This window comes from Mus pahari, chromosome 12, assembly GCF_900095145.1.
Source record: "Mus pahari chromosome 12, PAHARI_EIJ_v1.1, whole genome shotgun sequence".
NCBI classification, from domain to species: domain Eukaryota; kingdom Metazoa; phylum Chordata; class Mammalia; order Rodentia; family Muridae; genus Mus; species Mus pahari.
In genome coordinates, this window is record NC_034601.1 from 53,154,742 (window position 1) to 53,179,391 (window position 24,650).

The 24,650-nt window shown below is 36.6% G+C and overlaps 1 protein-coding gene across 3 annotated transcripts in view; it reads right to left on the reverse strand.

Moving 5' to 3' along the window:
• Epha6 (EPH receptor A6) overlaps positions 1-24,650 on the reverse strand; it is an 858,253-nt gene that overhangs the window by 217,376 nt on the left and 616,227 nt on the right. For all 3 annotated transcript variants that reach the window (XM_021209922.2, XM_029544433.1, XM_021209921.2), the window contains one exon: positions 20,802-20,987. In XM_021209922.2, coding sequence (XP_021065581.1) covers positions 20,802-20,987 — 186 coding nt within the window. The remainder of the gene's footprint in view (positions 1-20,801; positions 20,988-24,650) is intronic.

Sequence of the window (24,650 nt, forward strand, 5' to 3'; positions counted from 1 at the left end):
TGTGCCTACACAAAAGTTAGAGTGATATTGTACTAACAACTTGCACCTATACTAGCAGCACACCTAAACTCTCTAGAACAAAAAGAGGTAAACACATTGCTTAGGGTGTCTATAGCTTTGAAGAGATACCACAGCCATAGCAACTCCCTAAATGAAAACATTTAATTGGGGCTGGCTTAAAATTTCAGAGGATTAGTCCATTATCTTCATTTCAAAGGTTTACTCCATTATCTTCGTGGTGAAACACATGGTGACATGCAGGCAGACATGGCACTAGAAAAGGAGCTGAGAATTTTACATCTTGATCTATAGGCTATAGGAAGTAAAACTGCCGCACTAGGCATAGCTTGAGTATATGAGAACTCAAAGCTGCCTCTACAGTAACACATTTTCTCTAACAAGGTCACACCCACTCCTACTCCAACAGTGCCACACCAGTTCCAGAAAGACAACACTTATCCCAACAAAGCTATACCTCTTCATAGTACCACTTCCTATGGGTCAGGCATTCAAACATACAAGTCTATGGCAGCAATTCCTATTCAAACCATGGAACATACCTAAAAGGAATAGATGGCAGGAGATAAACAAACTGGAGGCTGAAATCAATAAAATAGAAACAAAAGAACAATGCAAGGAATCATTGAATATAAGGAAATGGTTCTTTGAGAAAGCCATCAAGATCGACAAACCATTATCAAAACTAACTAAAAGGCTGAGGGAGAATAATCCAAATTAACAAAATGAGAAATGAAAGGGGGATATAACAATCAAAGACCTCAAGATAAAAGAAGATACCCTGAACTTGATTGAAGAGAAAGTTGAGAATAGCCTTGAATACACTGGCATAGGAGATTACTTTTTGAACAGAATACTGATAGCACAGGCACTATGATCAACAACTAATAAATACTACCTCGTGAAACTGAAAAGTTTCTATAATGCAAAGGACACTGTCATTTGGACAAAGTGATACCCTATGGAATATGAGATGATTTTCACCAACTCCACCTCTGTCTGGTAGAGGACTAATATCCAAAATATATAAAGAACTCAAGAAAGTAGACATCGACAAACTAAATAATCCAATTAAATTGGGGGCACAGATATAAGCAAAAATTCTCAACTGAGAAACTCAAATGGCTGTGAAATGCTTAAAGACATGTTCAATATCTTTATCCATCATGGAAGTGAAAATCTACTTTGAGATTTCATCTCACAACTGTCAAAATGGCTAAAACAAAATAAAAAACACAAGTGACAGCTCATGCTGAAGAGGGTGTGTCACAAGGAAAACACTCTTCTATTGCTGGTGGGAATGTAAACTTGTACAGCCACTTTGGAAATCAATATGGGATTTCCTCAGAGATTTGGAAATCAATTTACCTCAAGATTCATCTGTACCATTCTTGTACATATAGTACAAGACAGTTGCTCAACCATGTTTATTGCTGCTTTACTCATAGTATCCAGAACCTGGAAGCAGCCTAGATGTCCTTCAACAAAAGAACTGATAAAGAAAATGTGGTATGTTACACAATGGAGTATTACTTAGCTGTTAAAAAAACATGAATGACCTCATGAAATGTAATTTGCTGGCAAATATATGGCAAAATATATGGAATATATCCTGAAGTAACTCATACCCAGAAAAATAAATATGGTATATATTCACTTATAAGTAGACATCAGCCATTAAGTAAATGATAACCAAGTTACAATCTATAGAACCTGAGTGGTTAGGAGAAGAGGGGGTTGCTGGTGTGGGGGCTATGGATTTCTCTGAGAAGAGAAAATAGATTAGATTTTATGGGTATACTGTGGGCAAGTGTAAGGGCAATGGGCTTAAGGATTAGCTGTGATGGTGAGATGGGGCGGAGGGAGGAAGTGTGGGGAGACATGGCTGGAACTGGTAAGCCTTTGGGCAGTGATTTAGAAACATGGTGCGGTGAAAACTTCCTGGAATCTATGAAGGTGTCTAATGAGGACTCCTAGTAATGGGATATGAAGACTCAACAGCCCATCTCTTGTCTCCAGGTGTGGCTTCCAGTGGTGAGACTGAATTTCATTCAGCTGAGTTCTTGGCCAAGCAGGGCATGGAAATCCCCAAACCACCCAGGCTATTACTAAGACAGAAGGTTGCTCTCTGCAAATGGACAGCAGGGACCCTGTGGGGAAGACAACTCCCACACAACTCATTGAACGTGGAGAAGTTGAGCTGGTGACAATGTGGGACTTTCATCCCTATATTTTAGTCTTTATGGTCGCTACAGAAAGAGAAACAGAAACCAACCCAGCCACAAACATTTGATCTACAAGCTGACCTGCCTGTAAAATATGCTAGGGCTATGGTTGCATAGGACTATTGTGAGTAGTCAACAAATGTCTGATATGACTTAAGACTCACTCCACATGAAGGAACCCGTATTTAGGATTGCTTGGGTAACTAAGAACAGGAGACTAGATAGCCCAGAGAATTAGGGTAAAACCAAACACTACTGGTCAACAAACAAACAAACAAAACTATCGCTAAAATGACTCCTAATGATATTCTGTTATACTCATATCAGAGATTTATCCAGTTATAATGAGAGAGGGATTAGAGGGTAACAGTTATAGAGACCCACATTGAGATACTACATGGAGAGAGTCTAAATGGGAGGTCTGCAAAAATTCTCCCCCATTATAGGAGGTGAAAAGATTGTAAGAGCCAAAGGGGTTGGATAACACCAGGAGTACAAGGCCCTCTGCATCAACTAAGCAAGGTACATGTGAGCTCACAGAGACTGAAGCAGCAAACGCAGGGCCTACGTGTCTCTATATCATGCTCTCTGCCTATATATTGAAGATATTTGTTTAGTTTCTCTTATGTGACTCCCGACTGTGAGAAGATGCTCTCAGACTCTTGTGCCTGCTCTTGGGATTCTTCTGTTGTGTTGCCATGTCCAACTTCAATATGATAGTTTTTACTTCATCTTGTATTTTATTTTTTTCATGTTTGCTTGTTGTCTCTTGGAAACCTGTTCTTTTCTAATGAGAGACAGAAAGGGAGTCGATCTGGAGGGGAGGGAAGGTGGGGAGGAACTGTGAATGTAATCAGGATGTATTGTATGAGAATAGAAACTATTTTCAATAAAAGAAATAAATATAAATTTGATTTCATTACACCCCCTTCAAGAGTTACCCTTAACACTAGAGAAAACAAACACACATGTACATGGAGTCCTACTTCTTACCTAATCTGCTTCCTGCTTTCTCATCTGCCTTCACCCTGTAGTTCTCAGCTTGGCTGTTTCAGTCACACTGTCCCCTTGTTTCAGAGACACGACTTTCTCCTGCCATTCTGCTATGTCTTCTCTTCACTTGGAATTCTTTCTGTAGGTATCTTGATCTCTCAGACACCATGCTCCCTGAGAAGTCTGAACTCACATCCAGACTCCAAGGCTCTCTCTCCTCTTACGTGCTCAATCTCTTTTCAATGCTTTATTTTTCCCATTTGCACCTGCCAACACTTTATATTATATTATGCATTATCTACTTACTGTCTGTCTATCTGTTAGGCTTGAGGGCCCCACAAGGACAAAGATCCTCTTGTCTCCATATGGATGCTTTATTTTCACCCTGTCCTAGTCCTCAAAATTATGCGTCTCAATGGGTATTTGTTGAATAATAAATGAAAGAAATCTGCTCACCATATCAAAAGGCCAAAGCTGTTCTTTAGATTATCCTACTATGATGAAACACTCTGCATCTGTGCTTTACAATACAGAAGTCACAAGCCACACATGGCTAGCAAACACTGGAAATGTCATTAGTGAGGGCATATTTCCAAATCATAAATTTCTTACAAATTTAAACAAAAATAAGTATATGTCTTTGACACATAGATACTGTAGCTTCTATACCCATTGAACAAGCCTATTCTTCTATTTTAAATATTTTTATATGGAACATTAGGACTCTCTGATTTATATCTATGTTTCTCAAGGCATTTGGCATAGCTCTTCTGCACTCTATTTTTCTTCCTCTTCCTCCTTCTCTCCCTCCTCTTCTCTCCCTCTTCTTGTGTGTATATTTTGTATATACTTTAGTACATAATGTGTAAAAGGAGGCATGCCTTTCTTCTATGAATTTGTTTCTTATTTCAATCATTATTTTAAGACAGATATTCTCAGGTATTTATGGCCATTGTCATTTTAGTGTAATTTTGGGAGGAAAGTGAAGTTTTTTTTGTTTTTTTGTTTTTTTTTTTTTTTTTTTTTTTTTTTTGTATGCCTTTGTTAATAGTTATACATGTGCTGTAACACTTACTGTATGTATTAAGGAGTAATGATAATAACTGGCTTTAATCCATTTGCTCTGGGGTCATTCTTTTGTCAGTATTGTTTTATTTACAATGAATTCTTTAAAGTGCCCCATTCATCTTTATGCATGTTGTGTATTAATTGAAGAAACTCTGCATTTCTAATACTTTTAAGACTATGGCAGTTTTTCTCCAAATTAGCTGCGTGTCAGCCTCACATATTGGCTAATTTACCACCAATTTCTACAAGTCATCACTAATAGGATATTCAGCAATTTTGAAAACAATTATTTTGAAATGTTTAAGTTATTAGATGATGGTTTATCAAAAAGACACCTCAAGTATAACTTCTGATATTCTTTTTAAGACTATGAAAAAGTGTGTCATATTAATTTTTGAGATAGACATTTATTTGTATGTATAAGTGTTTGTCTGGTTGTATATCTGTATACTATGGGTATATCTGGTGCCTGAGGAAACCAGAAGAAGTTATTGACTTTTTAGAGCTGGAGTTACAGACAGTTGTGAGCCATGTGGGTGTGGGGATTGAAACTGGGTTCTGTGGAAGAGCAGCCAGTTTTTTACTGTTGAGTCATCCCTCTGCCTCCAACCACTGTGATATTTTATATAGTCCATATCAAATGTTACATGCACATGTCTTACACACACACACACACACACACACACACACACACACACATATATATATATATATGGAGAGAGAGAGAGAGAGAGAGAGAAGTTGCACTGCTTTCTAAAACTTTTAAAGCCTAGACATATTTTAGTATATTATTAAAGTTTAATTTCATTTATTTAACATTTTAAAATTCTGAGCATGAATCTATCTAAATAAATGCATACCATGCTTGTGCCATATACATAAATATGTATACCATACTATGGGGGCCGGAAGAGGGCATCAGATCCCTTGGTACTAGACTTACAGATGATTTTGAGAGTCAGAGGTAGGGACAAGGAATAGAACCCAGATCTGCAGGAGCAGCCAGTGCTTTGAACTGCTTAGCTGTTGCCCCTATTCTAGGCTTCTCAGGGAATATTTTACTTCACATTTTTTCTGAAGTGCACATATTCCTAACAAGTTCTAATATTTCCTTGTCCCCATGAGTGAAATTAAAACAGATACATGTGTTTAGAGGGTGGAGGTAAAAGACAGACCCGACAAACACAGAAAAATGAGGCAAAAGTCAATCTACTCAGGACATAAGTGGGCATGAGAGAAAAATATCCATAAGTATTTGAGATTTTCCATACACTTAAGTCATAGAACACAGAGAAGAATCTATTTTATGGACCACATGTGGTTACATTTGGTATATATCTTATTTTTAATTTCTAACTGAATCTCCTGGGTAGGTTACTTAATTTAGTATCTCTGTTTATAAATGTACAAAATCATAGGGGCTACATAGTGAATTCCAGCCAGCCATAGTTACATAATTCTCCCTCCCTCCATCTCTCCCTCCTCCTCTCTTCAGATGAAGGTCTAGAACTGTCAGCACCTCCTGCACCATGCCTACCTGGATGCTGCCATGTTCCCACCTTGATGACCATAGACTGAACCTCTAAACCTGTAAGCCAACCTCAATTAAATGTTTTTATAAGAGTTGCCTTGGCCATGGTGTCTGTTCACAGCAGTAAAATCCTAACTAGAGCAGTCATATACTCTATAATTAATTTATACTACCATAATAATGTAATATAAAACATGGCAAGCATGGCATAAGAATCTTGCAGCACATTTTCCCTTAGATACCAAGCTTGTATGCAAAGATGTCAACAGAACGTGAAAGGGCTAGAAATATTAGTAAGTTTTACGAAGTTAGCGGTCTTAGAAGATGGATTAAATTGCTTAGGCAAAAGCACACAATGACTGTGCCCAGAACATCACTATTGTCTGAAGTAAAGATGTAAAGTAAGAATTCTAGCTTGCAGAATACTGATCATCACAAAAGCTCATGGAATCCAAGAAGGAGCAGGGCGTCACTGTAATTATAATTTTGGATTTCAATACTAAAGTTTGTATGCAGATGATAGTTTGTTTTCCTGATAATAGTCTTGCATTTTTTCCTTTTCTCTGTTAAAACTAGTATTATCAAAAGTAGAAAGAGTAAAAATGTCAGCAGCAAGTATCATACCCGGATCTGAAATGTATCTAGGATGCGATTTGGCAAACTATTTTAATATTGGTGCATGCAGATATGAAATAATATATAACTCTCACCTACTACAGTTTAATATCAGAAATAAGTGATGAATCCTATAGGATGACTTCTGAAATTGGCCATATTGATATGCATTGTAGTTTATTTCCTTTATTGACAGAGAAAACTATAGAGTAAATTTATCTATTGTATGTCAATGTACTTCCTTAGATTAGAATTTATACTGACATCAATTTTTGTTATTTTTCTATGTACATGTGCTCTCTTTGCTACACTTTTTATGGCAACATTTGGTATTATGCTTTATCCTTTAAAAACAATGAAAATGTGTACTATATGATATTTCTTGTGAGTAGCTGAGTTTGTAGGGATGGATTAGCACTAATGACTTTTGAAAATTTTATAAGGAAGTTTACTACTATAAGTTCATCTATAGTTATAAAGGGGGTTTAAACAAAGTTACTGTATAATGAGGCACAGTGCCTCCTCCAAACACCACCAGCTGTCAAACAAAACATCCAGTGCTAGGTATGGGCTATTTCTTTTCAAAATATTTGTCAGTGGACTGCCCTAGACTACTCCACCAATATTTGAAGCTATTATCATTGCTTTTTTTTTTTTTTTAAACACACAGATGTTGATGTAAAACCCTATTGCTGAAGATGCCACATACCTGAGACATCGGACATGAAGAAATCAAGCTGGAGCTGATCTGAAAGCTTCATCCATAATGGCTAACACTCATAATTCACAGAATATTCTACTAATGCCATTATAGAAGTCATAAACAGTCCCACACAGCCATAATACTAACACTCTGGTAGCTACAATAGTGACTGACATAGAAAGATTTGCCCACTGATAAAATATGGTAGAATTTTATGGCAGTAAACAGCCACTTTCTGATTGGATTTAAAGCATGTTTCACAAGATGACACCCATGTTTCATTCCATTATTGAAGCAAGCAAGCAAACAAACAAAATCAAACCAAAAATCGCTGTGAATGGCTAGGTGATCGGGTCTAGGGGAGAGCCCAGCACTATTATTTTGCTAAAAGGATATAATAGTAAACTGCCTTCTAAGTTCTTATCTTTATGGCAGTTGATCAGTTCATCTCTCAACCTTCACTTCAGGAGCTTCCTTTTGTAGTGGACAACAATTAATAATGAAACCCACAACCAATCAATGCACAGAAAATAAAGAGATTGTGAAGATATAAGCAGGAAGTGGAACACTTATAAGATATTCCTTCCTACCAGGGATCAGGAATCGCCAAGGAAGAGGGGAGAGGATGACTTTAAGAGCCATAGGGTTAGATATCTTCAGCAAAATAGCATTTGCAGGGCAGGGCATGGCAGCTCAGCTGCTCATCTGAAGTTGCAGAAGCTGTGAGTGAATGGAGAAGATAATTGAGTCCAGTCCATATTCTAGCCTGAGTGGTGGAGGGACTTGTGTAATCCCACCCCTATCTGAGGAGCTAGTGGCTTCTGGGAAGAGAGTATCAGTTCTTCATGGATGCCATCCCGAAGAGACTACCCGTGCTCCAAGAGATGTTCCTGAACCCATGAAGTTGCAAACAATCCTAAATGGATCTAGTAGGTATCATAAATAAAGAGATAGAAAGTACATAAAGTTGGGAGAAAAAGTGGTAGCTGGGCAAGGGAGAAGTTGGAGGAAAGAAAATGGGGGTGTAGTTGACACAAACACAATATATGCATGTGTGCATATTAAATAAAATAAAACATTACATATAAAACAAACTGCATACTATCATAAAGCAAGGATTAATAGTTGCTCCGAAGTTAACTGTTTAAAGGAGATCTCTGTTTGGTTATTTGCTCATTTTTTCCCTAGGCACTTTGAAAAAATCTTTTTAAAGGGATCATTCTAGAAGAAGATTAAAAAATAGGCAGTGGTGGGCCAACAATAAAATGGAGACAAGGATGACCAATTGTGAAGCAATTGCATTAACTAGCAAAGATTTCATTAAAGCTCATGAGTCACAAACATTAACAGGTTTTCTAGTCTGGTAGCTGAATGTAACCTGACCAGCTTGAGCCGTTTTATAGAACAAAACTGAATCAGGAAAGCTAAGGAACTATTAGACATTAAACAAATGAAACAACTACAGGTTTAAAGATAAGAAAAATGTTATCTCTAACAGCATAACATTATTATTTCTCTATCCTTGATCAGTGGCTTATGGGAAAAATTTTGAAACTACAAAACTAATATTTACTATAATGCCCACTTCTAGTACTGTCCCCTAAGGTTAGCTTAAAAAATAGTCTAATTTTGTCTCACTAACTCTATCAAGACTAACTGTACAGTAGCTTTTCTTATTCCTCCTCTGTATAATATGTTATATTTCTTTGTCAAGAAGGATAATTTTTTTCCTACTGTAAAGGACACATCTTTAACACATGCAAAAACACTGGCCTCATCTCATTAAACTCCTAGCATGAGTATTGATAAATTTTTTAAGAAACTCAAATTTGATTAAAGTGGGGGTTTGTTTCATTCATACCCACTTCTTCATTAATGCTTCATCCTTACCTTTCTTCTGGTCAGTTCCTTCTTTATTAATTAGATAAAAGACCAGATGCATTTCCTTATAAACAGAAGTGTGCACCTCCTTACAATGCAGGCTTCTCTTAATGCAAAATTTTAGGAATAGCACGGAAAGACCAGTAGTATCATTTTTAGCTATAAGAAGTGTTAACTTTTATCTTATGAAAATAGTAATTTTAAGATATGCATGGCTGTAGAATCAACCTATTTTATCATTTGATAAAACAACATTACATGTTCCTGCCTGGGACAGGTCCTATGAGTTTCTGAGCCCATTTCCAATCACACTTTGTGACTGAGACTTCTGCTTGCTCAAGCAGGGTAATTGGAACACTAGACCTTAAAGGACTGAAACTTTAGTTATGTTTCACCATATTTGCTTAGTAACACTTATGCAATAGGTCTATTAACTTCAGATCCCTTTTGAGGAAAATGTATTCATTTTCTTGAAGAATCTAAGACATACACTATCCTTACTGTGGATGCCTCCTGTCTGTAAGTTGCCTTACTTACTTACACTTAGTTCTTTCAGTCACCTTCCAGTCCTACCTTAGCCTTTCTTCTCTAGGGCATATTCTGGGATTTTTTTTCACCAGAGTATAAAATCTACATTAAGAGGCAATAGCTAATAGGGAACATTTCTGTATACTTTCATTTCAGTGTAATGGAATGGTTCAGGAATCAGTTCTATGAAATAACGAAAAAGTCACAGAGGAGCAATAGACCGCTGTACATACGGGTTGCCGTAGCAAACACAACAGCATGTCTCGTATAATATATGGCCATGCCAAAATGAAAACTGAACTTATTTCAAAAGAATCATGCTTATTAATGTTTAGAGGAAAGGTCAATACATTAAATTTGTGGGTAGCAATCTTGAAATAGTCATCTCATCTAGTGAAATAGAGAAAAATATCACTAATGCCTTTTGTTGACATTTGTGATGATTGAACAATGAACAAATGCACTCTTGTGATTGATGTTAGCTCATAAAAATGTCAATTCATTCCCACAATTCTGTTGCTTTATCTCAACTGAGAGTGGACTAAAGAGGTCCTACTGTTAGGTCTCAGACCAGAACGTCTGATGTTACACTTACATATCTGTGCCTGAGTTGAGACTGAGTGTTTGGGATTATCATTTACACATCTCCACAAGATGCAGACCAGGTCATGCTTGGGAGTGTTTACTATTTCTACATGTAAATTAGTCATGCAGTCATCTTATCAACTTGCTTCTGTAGAAAAGCCATGTACAACTAGTTTAAAACATAGCTTTAAAAAAGAAAATTTCTCCAATGTGATGACTGTTGAGAGGTAGGAGAAAATGCCTAAGTCCAGACAAACACAATTATGGGAAAGCCATCAGTCTTACATGAACATGACTGACACTAGATGGAGTTACAGGTAAGAACTGAGCTTGATAGCCTAGAAAAATCAGCCTCTTCATAACTTCATCCTTTACTTTAGCATGGAAGATAAAATACTGCCTGTTTTTTTTATCGATTAAGGTATGTGTGACCCCTTATTCAAGTGTACCATGGAATAACCTTCATTCAAAACCAAAAAAAATATAAACTACATATCGAGGTTCATAATGCAGATTTGAGAGAAAACAGAAAATAGAGGTGGGTCACAAAAGAAAACTCCAAGAAAATAGATAAAGTTACAAAATACACTAAGTTTAGTGTATTACACCAGGGTCATCATAAGCCCTGAGAATTTGTTACAGACATTTGGTTGCTCTGAGTTCAGGAGAGCAATTCAGATGCTGGAGGGACTTAGCATAATCCCGCTTAAATATAAAAAGAATCAAGGCTGAGTACAGTGGGCTTGTTAATTAGAACCCTTTTTTAGGCTAGCTGAAGAAAGTTTATGTATAGTACCATAAGCCTAATCATTTTAAAATATAGCAAAATATATTCTGTCAAAATTAATATAAGGAAAATTTCTCTACAAATGATACTGGTGGGAGAATGAAGAGAGGGACTTCAATCTAGGGAAAAAAAAAACACTCCAAGAATCACATTATTGACAAAGTATTTTATGCAGAAAAATTAAACATTATATAAAAATCACAATTAAAGAAGGCAGGTAAAATTGAAAATGCTCTATAAAAGGAGAAACAGGGACAAAAAAATAGACCTATGAAAGATGCACAGATTCATTAGTCATTAAGAAAATGTAAATAAGGCTCTCCAGAACAGCTAATGTTTTTGTTTGTTTGTTCCAACCATGACAAGTGATACCAGGTACCTGCATGAGCCTAATCACCAGTGGACATGCAAAATATGATGCTCCATCTAGATACCTGGAAATTTTTTATGCTGTTAAGTTTATATTTATATTATGGTTCAGTCATCCCACAGCTAAATATTTACCCAAGATGTAAATATAACTTCTCATAGAAACTTGTGCTCACATGGTTAAAGATGTTTCATAAATGAACACCTAAATTGCAAACATTCAGATGCCCTCTAGCCACCACAATGTAAAACAAACAGAGGAATGGCAATCAAACTAGAACTATGAAAGGATTTTGAGAGCATCCTGATAAAGGAATGAAGATGTATATAATTCTACTATACAACATTATGAATCTTTTTGCCTTAAAGAAGGGTTCTAATTACAAACTATATAGAGAAAACAGAAACAGAAAAAGTTATCATCAGAATACAACTGAGACAACTGTGGCAGACAGTGTCTATTAACAGATGATAAAACTAATAACCACAAATTTGAGAATAGAAAATTTTCATAGTCTAAATTATCTGTCGTCTAATGACATAGTATTTCCAAACAGGGGAGAAGTCACTTTACAGTGTGGTGATGTCGGAGTTGGCGTCCTAAAGAATGAGGTGCTCATGTCCCTTCCCACACTCAGTGAGGTTCATCCTTCCTGCAGACTGCCTGCACACCAAGGGAGAGCTGCATATCATTGTGTGAACTATAGACACTAATGTGGAGAACACTCAGAGAACAAGCTGCTCAGTATTCATGGGCAGTATGGAGGTCAACGTCAATGAAGCCCAAAGAACAGATGAGAAGAGACTAAAACGATGTGAGATAAATTCTACCCAGGAGCCTGGAACTGATAATAGAGCAGAAACAGGAGGCAGCCCTGGCAAGGCAGAATGAGACTACAGTGCCGACTGCCCCAACTCTCTGCCTTCCTTCCCTTCCTCCTCTCTCTTCTTCTTTCTTAGAAGATACTAATATATTGCTCTGACTGACCTCAAAGGTGTGAGCCTCCTGATTCAGCTTTCTATGAGCTGGCAATATGAGCATGTGCCACCACACTTGGGTTGTTTCTTGGGCTTTGATATTAACTGTACGGTTATCAGGAGGAACTGGCTGAAAGTTGTATGAAAAGCATGGCTTTTGTAACATTTTCTCTAAGCCTGAAATTATATTGAGATGAAAATGGAGGAAGTGTTACAGCAACATACTCTAACAAAAGCAGCAGCTGCTGCAACAATGCCAAACAGCATTAAAATAGGTTCAGCTTGGGTGCAATCTGAAGCCCTTCAGAAAATCCTACACAATAAATGAAGACTGTGCTAGACTTCCCTCATTGAGTCCACAGGTGCTTCTGAAAATACAAAAATCACATGGGAGGCTCCTTAGTCATTTGGTGACTTTTACAAGTCTTTAACCAGCCCTACATGAGGCTGCCAAAGGCTCCTTAGTCATGACCAAAGTGCCCTCTCCTTGGGCTGGCTGGCTGATTCTCATTCTCCTGAATGCATGGCAGCAAATTTCATGCCTATAACACGGACTTACCTACTTTGTTTTCAGTTCTCCCTTAGATGCATTGTGCCCTCTACTCAGACCAAACTTATTTTAGGGATGAAAGGGATGGGATTTTTTTTTTTTTTCTGAAAACTAGTATGATTTTACTTTTTAGATGACTTTATTCTTAAAGGAGATATTTTGAATGGATACAGTTTTATTTGTAGTCTCTTTTCTCTCTTAGCTCCTGCAGTTTACAGTGTTACGTTCGTAGCCAACAATTTATTAGATTTCTTTCTGAAAGCTCTCACTACTTATCACAGCCTATCACACATCATTAGCAGGATTAGAGACATAGAACCGGGAGGGGGAAGATGTTGGAGGTAGATCTAGAGAAGTGATTTAAATGACTGACATTGAGGAAACCCAGATATTTCAATATTGAAGGGACAAGAATACATTTCCCTTAAATACAGAAACATATTTTTATTATTGTTATTTTTTTTTTATAGAAAGAGACGCTAATCTGACAACAGGAAAACATCCCAATATGTTATTCCAATTTCCCAGTGAGCCCTGGCTGTGCTTGAACAGAGTGTGGCAAGAGATCGACAAGCTGTGCCACCTTGTAATGAGTTGCTGCAGTCATATACGATGCATTTTGTTTAGCTGTGTGTATATGTTATAATCCCAGGAGCAAATACTTAGCAGTAAGTGTTCTACAAATCCCCAGAGTCTCCTGAAATCACCTAGGAATAATTCATCACCATTTTCAGCAACTGTAAAGTAAATACTTAAGGATAATGGGATAAGAAAGTCCAGAGCATTTGCCAGCGTTCTCCTTTGGCTACCATTCCTATGCACTTCTGCCTCTGGGTCACACCTTCCTCACACCCCTATTCCTCTTTCCTTTCGTCATAGCAGGGAAGCAGGCTGTGTCATCACAGTCTAGTTTCCTTAGATTTCAGTGACGCCAAAATCCCATTCTGGTCAGTTTGCTTTCAACATCTTCTCGACACCTATCACAAACACTCACCAACACCATTCCTCTACAGCCATCTTGGCAGATGAACTTGTGTTCTACACCATTGAAGCAAAGGAAGGAAGACACTCCAGATGGAGCCCTGCTCTGGAGACCACCACCTTCTTACCACAAGTGTCTGCCTGAATCCTGGACTGAGATCACACTAGTATTTTGCCCAGTCTTCTCTGGGGTGTAGAAAAAGATGTATAGGAGATAAGAATGAGTTAGAAATGCCTTTGTCATTAAAAATAAATGTTTGATTTAAGAATGAAACTCTAGACTTCCTTTTTAAAAATATTTTTTACAATTCTTTTAGATTTATTTATTTATTATGAATACAGTATTCTGCCTTCATGAAGGCCTGCACTCCAAAAGAGGACATCAGATCTCATATATATAGTTATAAGCCACCATGTGGTTGTTGGGAATTGAACTCAGGACCTTTGGAACAATAGTTGTGTCCTTCACCTCTGAGCCATCTCTCTAGACCAACTCTAGGAACTTCTGACACAGGAGTACAGGGTTTGACCTTCCCTACTCAATCCTGAATCCCAGTACTTGGAAAAGTGCCTAGCATCCTGTAGCTTCTCATATAATACACATTATCTGAATAAGTGAAGGCTTTAATGGATGTTAATCATTTTGAATTTAAGATAGCAGCATAGCAGCAGCCTTGTCTATTTTCAAAGCTACCAGTTTGTAGCGTTAGCATGCCTCAAATATTTTTTTTTTTTTTAATCAAAGGACTCTTCTTGGTTCTTATTGTAGTTGGCTCCTTAGCTTATTTTATTCTAGGGATCTACCTCTTGCTCTGACAGCAAGGCCTATGCTTTCTATTGCTTGTTATTTCTCTTCTGTCTTAGCTTCTCTTTTTTATTGTTTCTTTTCCTGTTTGTGTTTTTTACTGATTAAGTAAGCTTCCTGAGAATCTCATCCGTGAGTGTTTTAATGCAGTCCTCCTCCAGGGGATAGCATCTCCCCTACAGCAGCTACTAACCTACTACCCATCACCGGGTCTGCTAAATGCCTTCTCATTTGCATCTGTGAGCCAAGCTCCCTGCTGGGCTTCAAGAACTTCCTGGAAGTCTTCAGTTAAATGCAAGCCTGTTCAAACAAAGAATTGCTATTTTCTCTAAATCTGTTCCCTGTCTTTCCCTACTCTCCTTTCCATCCTCTTTCTTACAGGAATAATATGATTAGAAGCCATTTGAATATGACCTTTCTTCCTCATCTCTCATATAATCAGGCAGTAATCAAAGTATCTCACTTACATCTTGAAAAATAGGTCTTAAATTTATTCCTTTCAAAGTATATATTGATTAATATATTTTTTTTCTCACCATTTTTTTTTTTTTGTCTTACTGCACTGGCTTCCTTGCTATTTTGTCTTTTATTTCATTATCTAATTAATTGACACTCGTTACTTTTGCTAGCTTTCTTGCTATTACATTAATGTGCTAAGTTCTGATTCAAGACTTAAAACAATTTACTGTCTCTGCCTAAAAACACTCTATCATTCTTCTCATGATTTTGCTTGCTCTTCGCATTCAATTCTCTCTTGCTATCTAAAATGTGTTTACAGAATTAAATTGATTTTTGTTGCCTTCAGTGTTTAACTCCATCTTATTGCTCTGTTAACAAAGTGTACAAAAGAAGGGTCGGTGAGTTACTCTTCATTGGGTGGAACTTGTCCCATCACATCAGGAAATAAGGATCCATGCATGTGCCAGCTCAGTTGATGATACTGTCAAATGAGGTTCCGAGAGCTAGTCACCATCTTCCCTGTACTTCTCGGCTTGAAGAAGCATCACTTTCCTTCACCTGGTGCCATCAGAAAGACCCTAACTATTGTAGCTAATCAATCACACACCAGAACTTTCAAAGCTGTTAGCAAGAGTAGGCCTATTATTTTATCAGTTAAAAATATCAAATATTGCATTGCAGTTACAGAAAGCTGACTAATATACTATCCAAACTGTAATGTTGTTAACAGATAATTTTCCCCATATTTTTCCAATGTATGTATTATAAATTAAAAAGTAGGTTGAACATCTCATTTCTTTTTCATAGTGAACCTCATTAATATTTTTGAATTATCAGCATGAACCTAAATTTATAATGATCTTTTAGCGATCAACCATCATGGGATAAGCTTTCCTATGAACATCTCATGTCTTTTGGTTTGTTAAGGATTTATTAGGGTTACATTTGACCTCTATGTTTTCTACTCTGATCTGGACTTTTCTTTCATTCAGAGGAAAATAAAAATCTAAGCCCTAGGGAGGTTTGGTGACTATTCAATACATAATTAGCTGGTGAAGCAGTTGCTCTAACAGTGGAAGTTTGGAGGATAACCTTTATTTAACAAGAATAAGCCAAGCTGAGAACTAAGGAACCTCTTTCTATGCATGTAGTACAATGCTTTTGGACTGAGTGGAATTTATTCTTTTATGTACGTTCATAAAAACTCCCTGTGAGTAATTTATAACATTCTTGAACATACAAAGGTTTCGAGTCACTCTAGAAGATTCTATTATAGCTTTAGTATTGAGCCATGGGATCTTTAGAGAATGTCTTAGAATGACATGGAATTATCTTTGGGAATTTGTTTGCTAGCGGGCCTCTTTACTGACTTTGTTATTTAGGCGACATAGTTAGTGCTTGTAAATGCGCGTGCTACTTAGCTGGAAGATAGACCCTGTTGTCTGTCTCACAGTTACTGTGCCATATTTCTTCATCACTAAGCTACAATTCTTAACTTCTTACAGAAAGTTAGCCTTTTTCTTGGTGATGTAACTAATGTCACTGATAACTATCAGCTACATATGCTACTATCAGTGACTACTTATGCTACTAAGGATTACAAGTCTGTCCTCCAACTGATGGCTTCTATTTTCTTCCTGGAGAAAGAGTATGTGTCGCATATACGGTTATAACTGCTTCATCTTTCTTTCCATCAGTTATATCTTAACAGGCTAGTAAAGTTGTGATATGATTCATACAAAGAGGCTCAATTTTTAACAGACATCATTTTTGCATGATGCAGTCTTTAATCATTTAGCTTTCCAATTTAAAATAAAAGCTGTTATATGTGAACATATGAAGGAGCAGAAGTGATTCAAAGAACTGTACCATGCATGTTTCAAAGAGAAAAGGCTATACATAAGACAAAAATACACTCACATTAAACAAGAACTTGTAGACGGATGGCCTGAAGGTTTTTTATTTATAATCTTATATCACTTTTAATGGAGATTCAATATATTTGTTTCCCAGACCCCAGGACAATCTATCCACAATCAGGCCCTTGTAATGCATCATTATCTTCATCAGTATCTTTTATGCAGTTGGGGCGTCTTTAGGGAACATTAATTGCTAGCTATCTCTTAGCTACTTAAGGGCAATCCTGGAACAATTACTGAGTATTTATGGGAATGAGGTATTCATTTATTTATTGCTTTTCTTCTAACAATCCCATAGCACTTGACTCAAGCTGATAACAGTATAATCATCATCACCGATTATTGCCGGAACTGCTTTTCTCTCATCCCCACAATGTACCCTGCAGCGCCTCAACACTCCCCTATGGGGTTTGCTCTTAGCAGTTAAAACTATAGTGCTGATTGTCATCAAGGATATACTGACTTATACAGAATTAATTTTCCTACTTGGTAGAACCTTATTATAGGTCCTAATTTAGATATACATATAAATATACTATACATAGTATAATATATATGATAATATATGGATGAAATCATAGTATTTATTTGATAAGATTTGATCCATTAATGGAAGAAAATAAAGATCTCTTATTTGCCAAACTCTGAATCTATTGCTGGTCTCTTATTTTTAGGCATTCTATGTGTAAACTCATGCAAGAGAATTTTGGCATCAAACTTAAATCTTCAAAAATAAGTTTTTCATGTAAATATAAATGTAAAAACAAAGGAATCACTTGAAATGGTCAAGCTAATGACAAGAAGATGATGTTAAGTTCAGTATACATTTATAGATTTAATTTCTATATAAATAATTCAAAGTCTTATAAAAGAGAACGGAGATGCTTAATCAATGATATCTGGGTTAGTTTAGTTTTGTTTTACAGACACGAAAGTTCAGTATAGAGATGTTAAATAATTTATCCAATGTACACAGATCTTAACTGGCAAGAGCAGAATTCCTATAATGATTCATTGATTTGGTTATTTATTGCTGTGAAAGAAACAAATTTAAACTTAATGGCTTAAAAACAACAATTTTACACAGATTTAGCAGGCATTTGGATACTATGCATCTAACAAAATAATAGTAATAAGTTCATTCCTAGGATGTCTAGGCTCCCCATCCATGTGTTATTAGTTAGATTTATAGTTTTGGACATACATTTTCCTCCTATGGTGCAGACCTTAAGCCCTCTGTAGTTTCTTACCCTTATAACCACTAGTGTACATGGTTACAGTATACTATTTCTCTATCCATAGATCAATATAGTTCTTGTTCTTCATTAAAAAGCATTTTTGTGTAGTGGATGGTGGTTCAAAGTGATAACGTAAGTGTCAGTGGTATGTGTCATCTAGATCACTACTCTATCTTACAAGGCACAGGAACCACAACAGAAGTGAGAAAGGAAAGACTGTAGGAGCCAGATCAGGGAGGACAAGAATGAAGTAGTGCCTTCTGGATCTCATAAATAGCTGAACTTATGCACTCACAGCATCTATGCTTTGCCTGTATATGACTTGCACAAGACTAAACCAGTCAACATTCCAGAATGGTAGAGGAACTCAAATCTCTACCTCCACCTGAGGAGATATGGACAATTAGACTTCCAGGAGAGGGAGAGTCACTTTTTGGCTATGGCCCCTAGTACATTTAAAATACTCCACTGGATGTAGTGCAGGAGTATGTGGGGAGCATGAATACGACCTTATGGAGTATTAAGAAAAGAAAGGACACAAACTTGGAGTAGATTTCAGAGGAGTTAAAGGGAAATGTAAAAATATTAATATACTCAAAATACATTGTATGAAAAAAATTTAAGAATCAATAAATAAACAAAATTATTTAAAAAAAAAATAAACCTCTCTTATAAGTTCTTGGGTTGACTAGATTGAGTTGATTTGGTTTCTTTACCCTGCCACATGGCCACAGCTGCAGGTACCTGACTAGGGTGGGACTTGAGTAGGGATGTAATGTCTGAGATGGTTCACTCACAAGCCTGGCATTTAGTGCTGTCTAGCATGTTGAATAAAGTACCTTGATTCTCTGAATTTTTAAAAAAAATCTATCATCTATCTGTTCATCTGTCCATCCGTCCATCCATCCATCCATCCATCCATCCATCCAGTTCACTGTGTTTGTTTGTGCATGTGTTTTTTTGTATGTGTGTGTGTGTATGTGTATGTGTGTGTTTGTATAAGACATTTAACATGTGTGTGAGATGAGTATAAGAGAGATGTGAATATAGCCATATGCAAGTCACAACATGGGTGTTAAGGTCAGAGGAAAATTGTTGCACTCAGTTCTTGTTGGTACCTTGAGATTAAACTCAGACTATGTGCAAAGCCCTCCTACCTTGCTAGGTTTCTTTTTGCAGTGCTGCATGGATTGTTTACATTCGACATGGAAGTTGGGTTTCAGGAAGAAGAATTATAGACTACAAATAACAACTTGCAAATATTTAAATGCCATGTGTCCTGACCTTGCTAATGTCCCAGTGGGTAAGGTTGGTCACATGGCTGAATTCCATGTAATTGTGGTTGAAAAGTACATATGGGTGAATATTGAAAAACTTAAATCACTACAATAAAATCCACTATAATGGTTATCATCTTGAACTCTCTTCCATGATTTCTGAACTATTGAGGCTGCCAGCAATCTGCTCTCTTGACCAACATTTTACCAATGCCTTGGGTGAAGAATATAGAGATTTCAGATGCAGAGTTCAGCACATATTTTTTTTTAAGTTATTGCATTTTCTTATTTTTAACTTTAACATGAAATTTTAATGTCCCTTAAATGGTTTGAAAAATATTTATTTACATGTTTTACTTTTATGTGTGTGTTTGTGTTTATGTAAATTTATATTCATCACATATATAATGAGCTTGTGGTAGCATAAAATAATCATCAAAAGCACTGGAACTGAAATTACATATGACTCTGTCTTGGCAGTGGGCTCTGGAAACAGCCTAGGTTCTCTGCAAGAGTAGGTAGGATGTGCTCTTAACCACTGAGCCATCACTCCAGATTGCACTCATATAAGTGAAATAAAAATATCACTTTAAATATTTAAATAATTTTTATGAAAAATTCAATGTTATTCTCTATTGGCTTTTATGTTTAGTTTATTAGTAAATAAAAATGGATACATATTTTTATATTTTATGCCTTTATCATTGTTCAAATATATACAATATGCAGCCAGTTACTTAAAGTATATGACTAATTTTAGATTTTAAAGTAATTTTCTTTCAAAACAATGACCTTGATTCCACTATTTCTGTAACAGCAGAATTGCTATTTCAGCAGTTATCTTATATTTTACTTTATACCAACTATAATAATTTATTCATAATGCTATTAATAGAGCTGACTTCCATATAGGAAATGTTTTACTCCATGATAAAGCATTTTATACTTGTCTATGAAATGTACTTCTAAGGGGTAATATTTTACTTTAATGAATCAAATTTTGATAGTCAGTCTTCTATTAATATTGACATTTAGAAAAATATAACCCTTTCCTCTTGAATCATTATGCTAAGCCAAATGAGCAAAGTTTGGAGGTGATGCCTTTTCCAAGCTTTGTGGTAACCCATGCAAACTCTGATAATGCCACGGCCTAGAGGCAGACACTGAGAAGAGATGTCAGAAGCCAGCATCCTGAATGAAGTCGCTGTCCTAACAACTTGGTATTGTTAGTATGATTTAATAAAAACTAAGAGCACTGTATGAGAAATAGTGAGGAAAACCAGGAACTTACTTTTAGTGACAACACCTTCTAGGCGAATGATGTTTGGGTGGTCAAACTGACCCATGATGCTAGCTTCTCTTAGAAAATCTCTTCTTTGTCGGTCCATATGGCCACCTTTCAGTGTTTTAATGGCGACTGGGATCTCCCTTTTCCCTGGTGTCTTCAAACGCCCACTGCAGACTTCTCCAAATTCACCTTAAAAGACAAAACAAAAATCATTTGTTTAAACCAAACACTTCTATTTCAGAAAATCCAAATTACCATGATATCATTTAGAAATGAACCCCCAAAACATCTTTCCAATGTTTGCTTGAAAATGCTTGTGTGAAAAATATGCCTGATGTATTTATAATGCTTCTGCCGTTTTGTATTACAAATTTAGGTGAAGTAGCTTTCTCAGAATTATTATAAAATAAAAACACTGATCAATTTTCAGAAACATTGAAGGTGTTGTCCTCGAGAGACATCCCTGATTTGCAACACAATTCTATCCAGCAGAATGGGATGTGCTAGTGTAATTCTTGAGAAAAGCAATCATTATTTGACATTCCCTGATCTTTTTCTCAGTCCTAATCTATGGGTCAAATTCGGGCTCTGTTTAGACAATCCTCCTGGTAGGCACAGTTTATTTGACCCCTGAAGTCATAAGTCTGGGCTTTATGACAATTAGAAAACAATATTGCTTTAATTAATTTATCAACACTGAAAAAAATCCTGTGCTAAACACAACTATAATAACATATTGCATAGGATACAGAATTATACAAGATATATTGATAGAAATAACTGTAGGAAGATGAGTTATATTTCTGCTCTAGTTTATCAATAGGTTAAATACGCAGGTTGCTGCATGAGTACATACTGCTAGATTGCTATGAGAGTCATAGAAGTGTACGATACTATCTTGTGCTCCATTAAAAAAAAAAAAAAGGAGATGAATGCAAATGAATCACTTAAGAGTAGTCCATCCATGTAAATGCTGTTTCCATTAAGAATAATCATGATTCGAGGACTAGATGTGAGGGATATACCTTAAGTTGAGGTGAAAATAGTAGGATGTACAAGTAAAGGAGGGGTAGGAACATGGGTGGGTTGAAGACAAAGATTAAAAGGACAGAAACAGTAAGGAATGATGAAGACAAAAGGCAACTGACTCTGAGGGGCTGGTACCAGAAAGCTCACAGCTCTCTCAGTGAAACACAGTGCATTCAACAAAGATTAAGGGCATGGGGGAAAGAACTCACTAATAAAGCCCTTGAACAGAAGTATGAAGACATGAGTGTGATTCCCCACAACTCATGTTAAGAAAGTAGATGTAGGATGTTTCAATTCCACTTAGAAGGAAATAATCACAGGAGGTAGAGGGAGGGAGGGACCTGAGTGGTAGAGAGGAGGGGGAGGGGAAAGAGGGGACAGGAGAGAAGCCCAGAGGGCCAAAAGAATGAATGGGATCCCTCTGGAAAGTACCAGAGACCCAGGAGGTGAGAGACTGTAATGAGTCAATGGGTTTGACCTTAGTGAAAATGCCCAACACTGGGAAGAGGGAACTCAAGGAGCCCACCTCTGGTAGATAGACAGGGCCTCAAGTGGAGGGAGAGGGATACTAACCCACAGTCAAAATTTCTGACAAAGAACTCTTCCTATCTAAAAGAGCTACAGGGACAAAAATGGAGAAGAGACTGAAGGAAAGGGGGTCCAATGACTGGCCCAAATTGGGATCCATCTCATGGGAAGAAACCAAGCCTTGACGCTACTACTGATACTATGATGTGCTTACAGATGGGAGCCTGGCATGGCTGTCCTCTGAGAGGCTCTACCAGCAGCTGACTGAGACAGACGCAGATACTTACACACAACCATTGGACTGAAGTTGGGACCCCTATGGTTAAATTAGGGGAAGGATTGAAGAAGTTGAAGGGGAGAGTGACTCATAGGAAGGCCAGTGGTCTTAACTAACCCAGGCCCCAGTGAGCTCCCAGAATCTGAGTCACCAACCAGGAGCATACACAGGTGGGTCTGAGGCCCCTGGCAAAACATATAGCAGAGGTCTGCCTGGTCAGGCCTTAGTGGGAGAAGATGGCTTAATCCTCTAGGGACTTGAGGCCCCAGGTAAGCGGGAGGCCTGGTCGGGTGGGAGCACCCTTTTGGAGGCAAAAAGTGAACAACATACCAATGAAGCACACACACATATTATGTAGCATTATTCATAAAGGAGTTTCAGTTATTTAAATTTCAATCTTTTAAGGGTGGAAGGAATAAGAATATGTCTCTTCAGTTTATTAGTTCAGAGTTCTAATCAATAATTGGATATGGATAGGTAATCACATTACAATTCACGGTGCCACAGATTTCAATTAGCCACATGTTCTTTGCCTCAATTCAACAGAGTCAACCAGATGTTGATTGTATGTGAGTAATACCCACTATTTATTAAGTTGAAGTAAAAAAGACAATATTTTCTTTGTAAAAAATATGAGCATGTCTGCTAGAAATAGAAGACAGTCTAACAAGATAGTCAGTTGTTATTGTTATTGTCATGATTTATTGTTATTTTTAGTACTAGAGCTAGAAATCATTTATTATGAAGGAAAAAGTCACTCCCTCTGGTGGGAAAAAAAAAAAAGCTAGTGAGTTGGGAAAGATGGCTTCAAAGCTGAGAGTTTGTCTTTTATACATTAAGACTTCACATATGGAAGCACTGATCAGGCTGTTGTCCCTAGAAAATGCAACACTTAGAATACCAGACTTGACAAATCTTGCCCACATTTTGTAAGAACTACACGAATATATTAAAATGATGCTCTCAATTTTTTGGGAGTTGGATGTTCATATTTCACAGAAAAGGAAGCTGAGCTTTTAAAGTTCTTTCATAACACATTTGATTTTTAAATTTGTATTTTGTACCTAAAAATAACAGCTGTTAGAAAACTGAAACTTTTTTGGGGGGGCTCCTGGGACCTTCAGAGCAAAAAAGAGTATTTGGATATGTCTAAACAAATGTCAGATACACATAAGGCTGACTAGTATTAGAATTTGTCTGTTGATCACTCTTCTCCCCTTAATAAATATATAAAAAAATAGAAACCTTTCTCTTTGCCTCTCTTTATCTTTTGCTGAACCCTAAAATGATCATGAAGTATTATTAAAGACTTGGAAATACTTAGAAATTTAATATCTGGCCTAAGCCCAACTCCATATAATTTTCCCATATGAATATCATAAAAATTCAAATAAACTTTTGAATATAATGAAAGAAATGACAGCTCTGTTGGTACTTCATCAAGATAGACATAGTGGTAATTTCCTTTGGTTTTCTGTTGTCTGAAACTCATGCATCTTATTAACACCAGGCAGGTGTTTTCTTCATGTCAAGCTTTGCTTCATCAGCCTGTTATCACACTTATTTCATTGGCACTAAATATGGTGATCTGAGATTCCAGTTCTCCTTCATTTAAAACCCCTTGGGACAGAGAAACAAAAGCCACACTCCTGAGTTATTTTTTAAAAAAATATGTGTACTGGCTGTTGAGATGGTAAATATGCCTTAACGAGCATATTTCTTAGAGAATTTTTCAGGCATGGGCCAAAAAAAAAAATCTCACTCACAAAATGTGTTCAGATCTTCTTTCACAGAAGGTCTGGATACATCACACATATGAAAATGTCTCAAAGTACAATTTCATAAACTGTCAAAGACCAATTCATTATGTGATTGTCCTTATAGTAATAGTTACTATAAGTAACAAACAGTATCATTGTACATGTAACTTGACCATAATTAAAAGCAATTATTCCTTAATAAGATTGTGACTATTTATATGTACAATATAGTGTATAGTTAACCATTAACTACAGGCA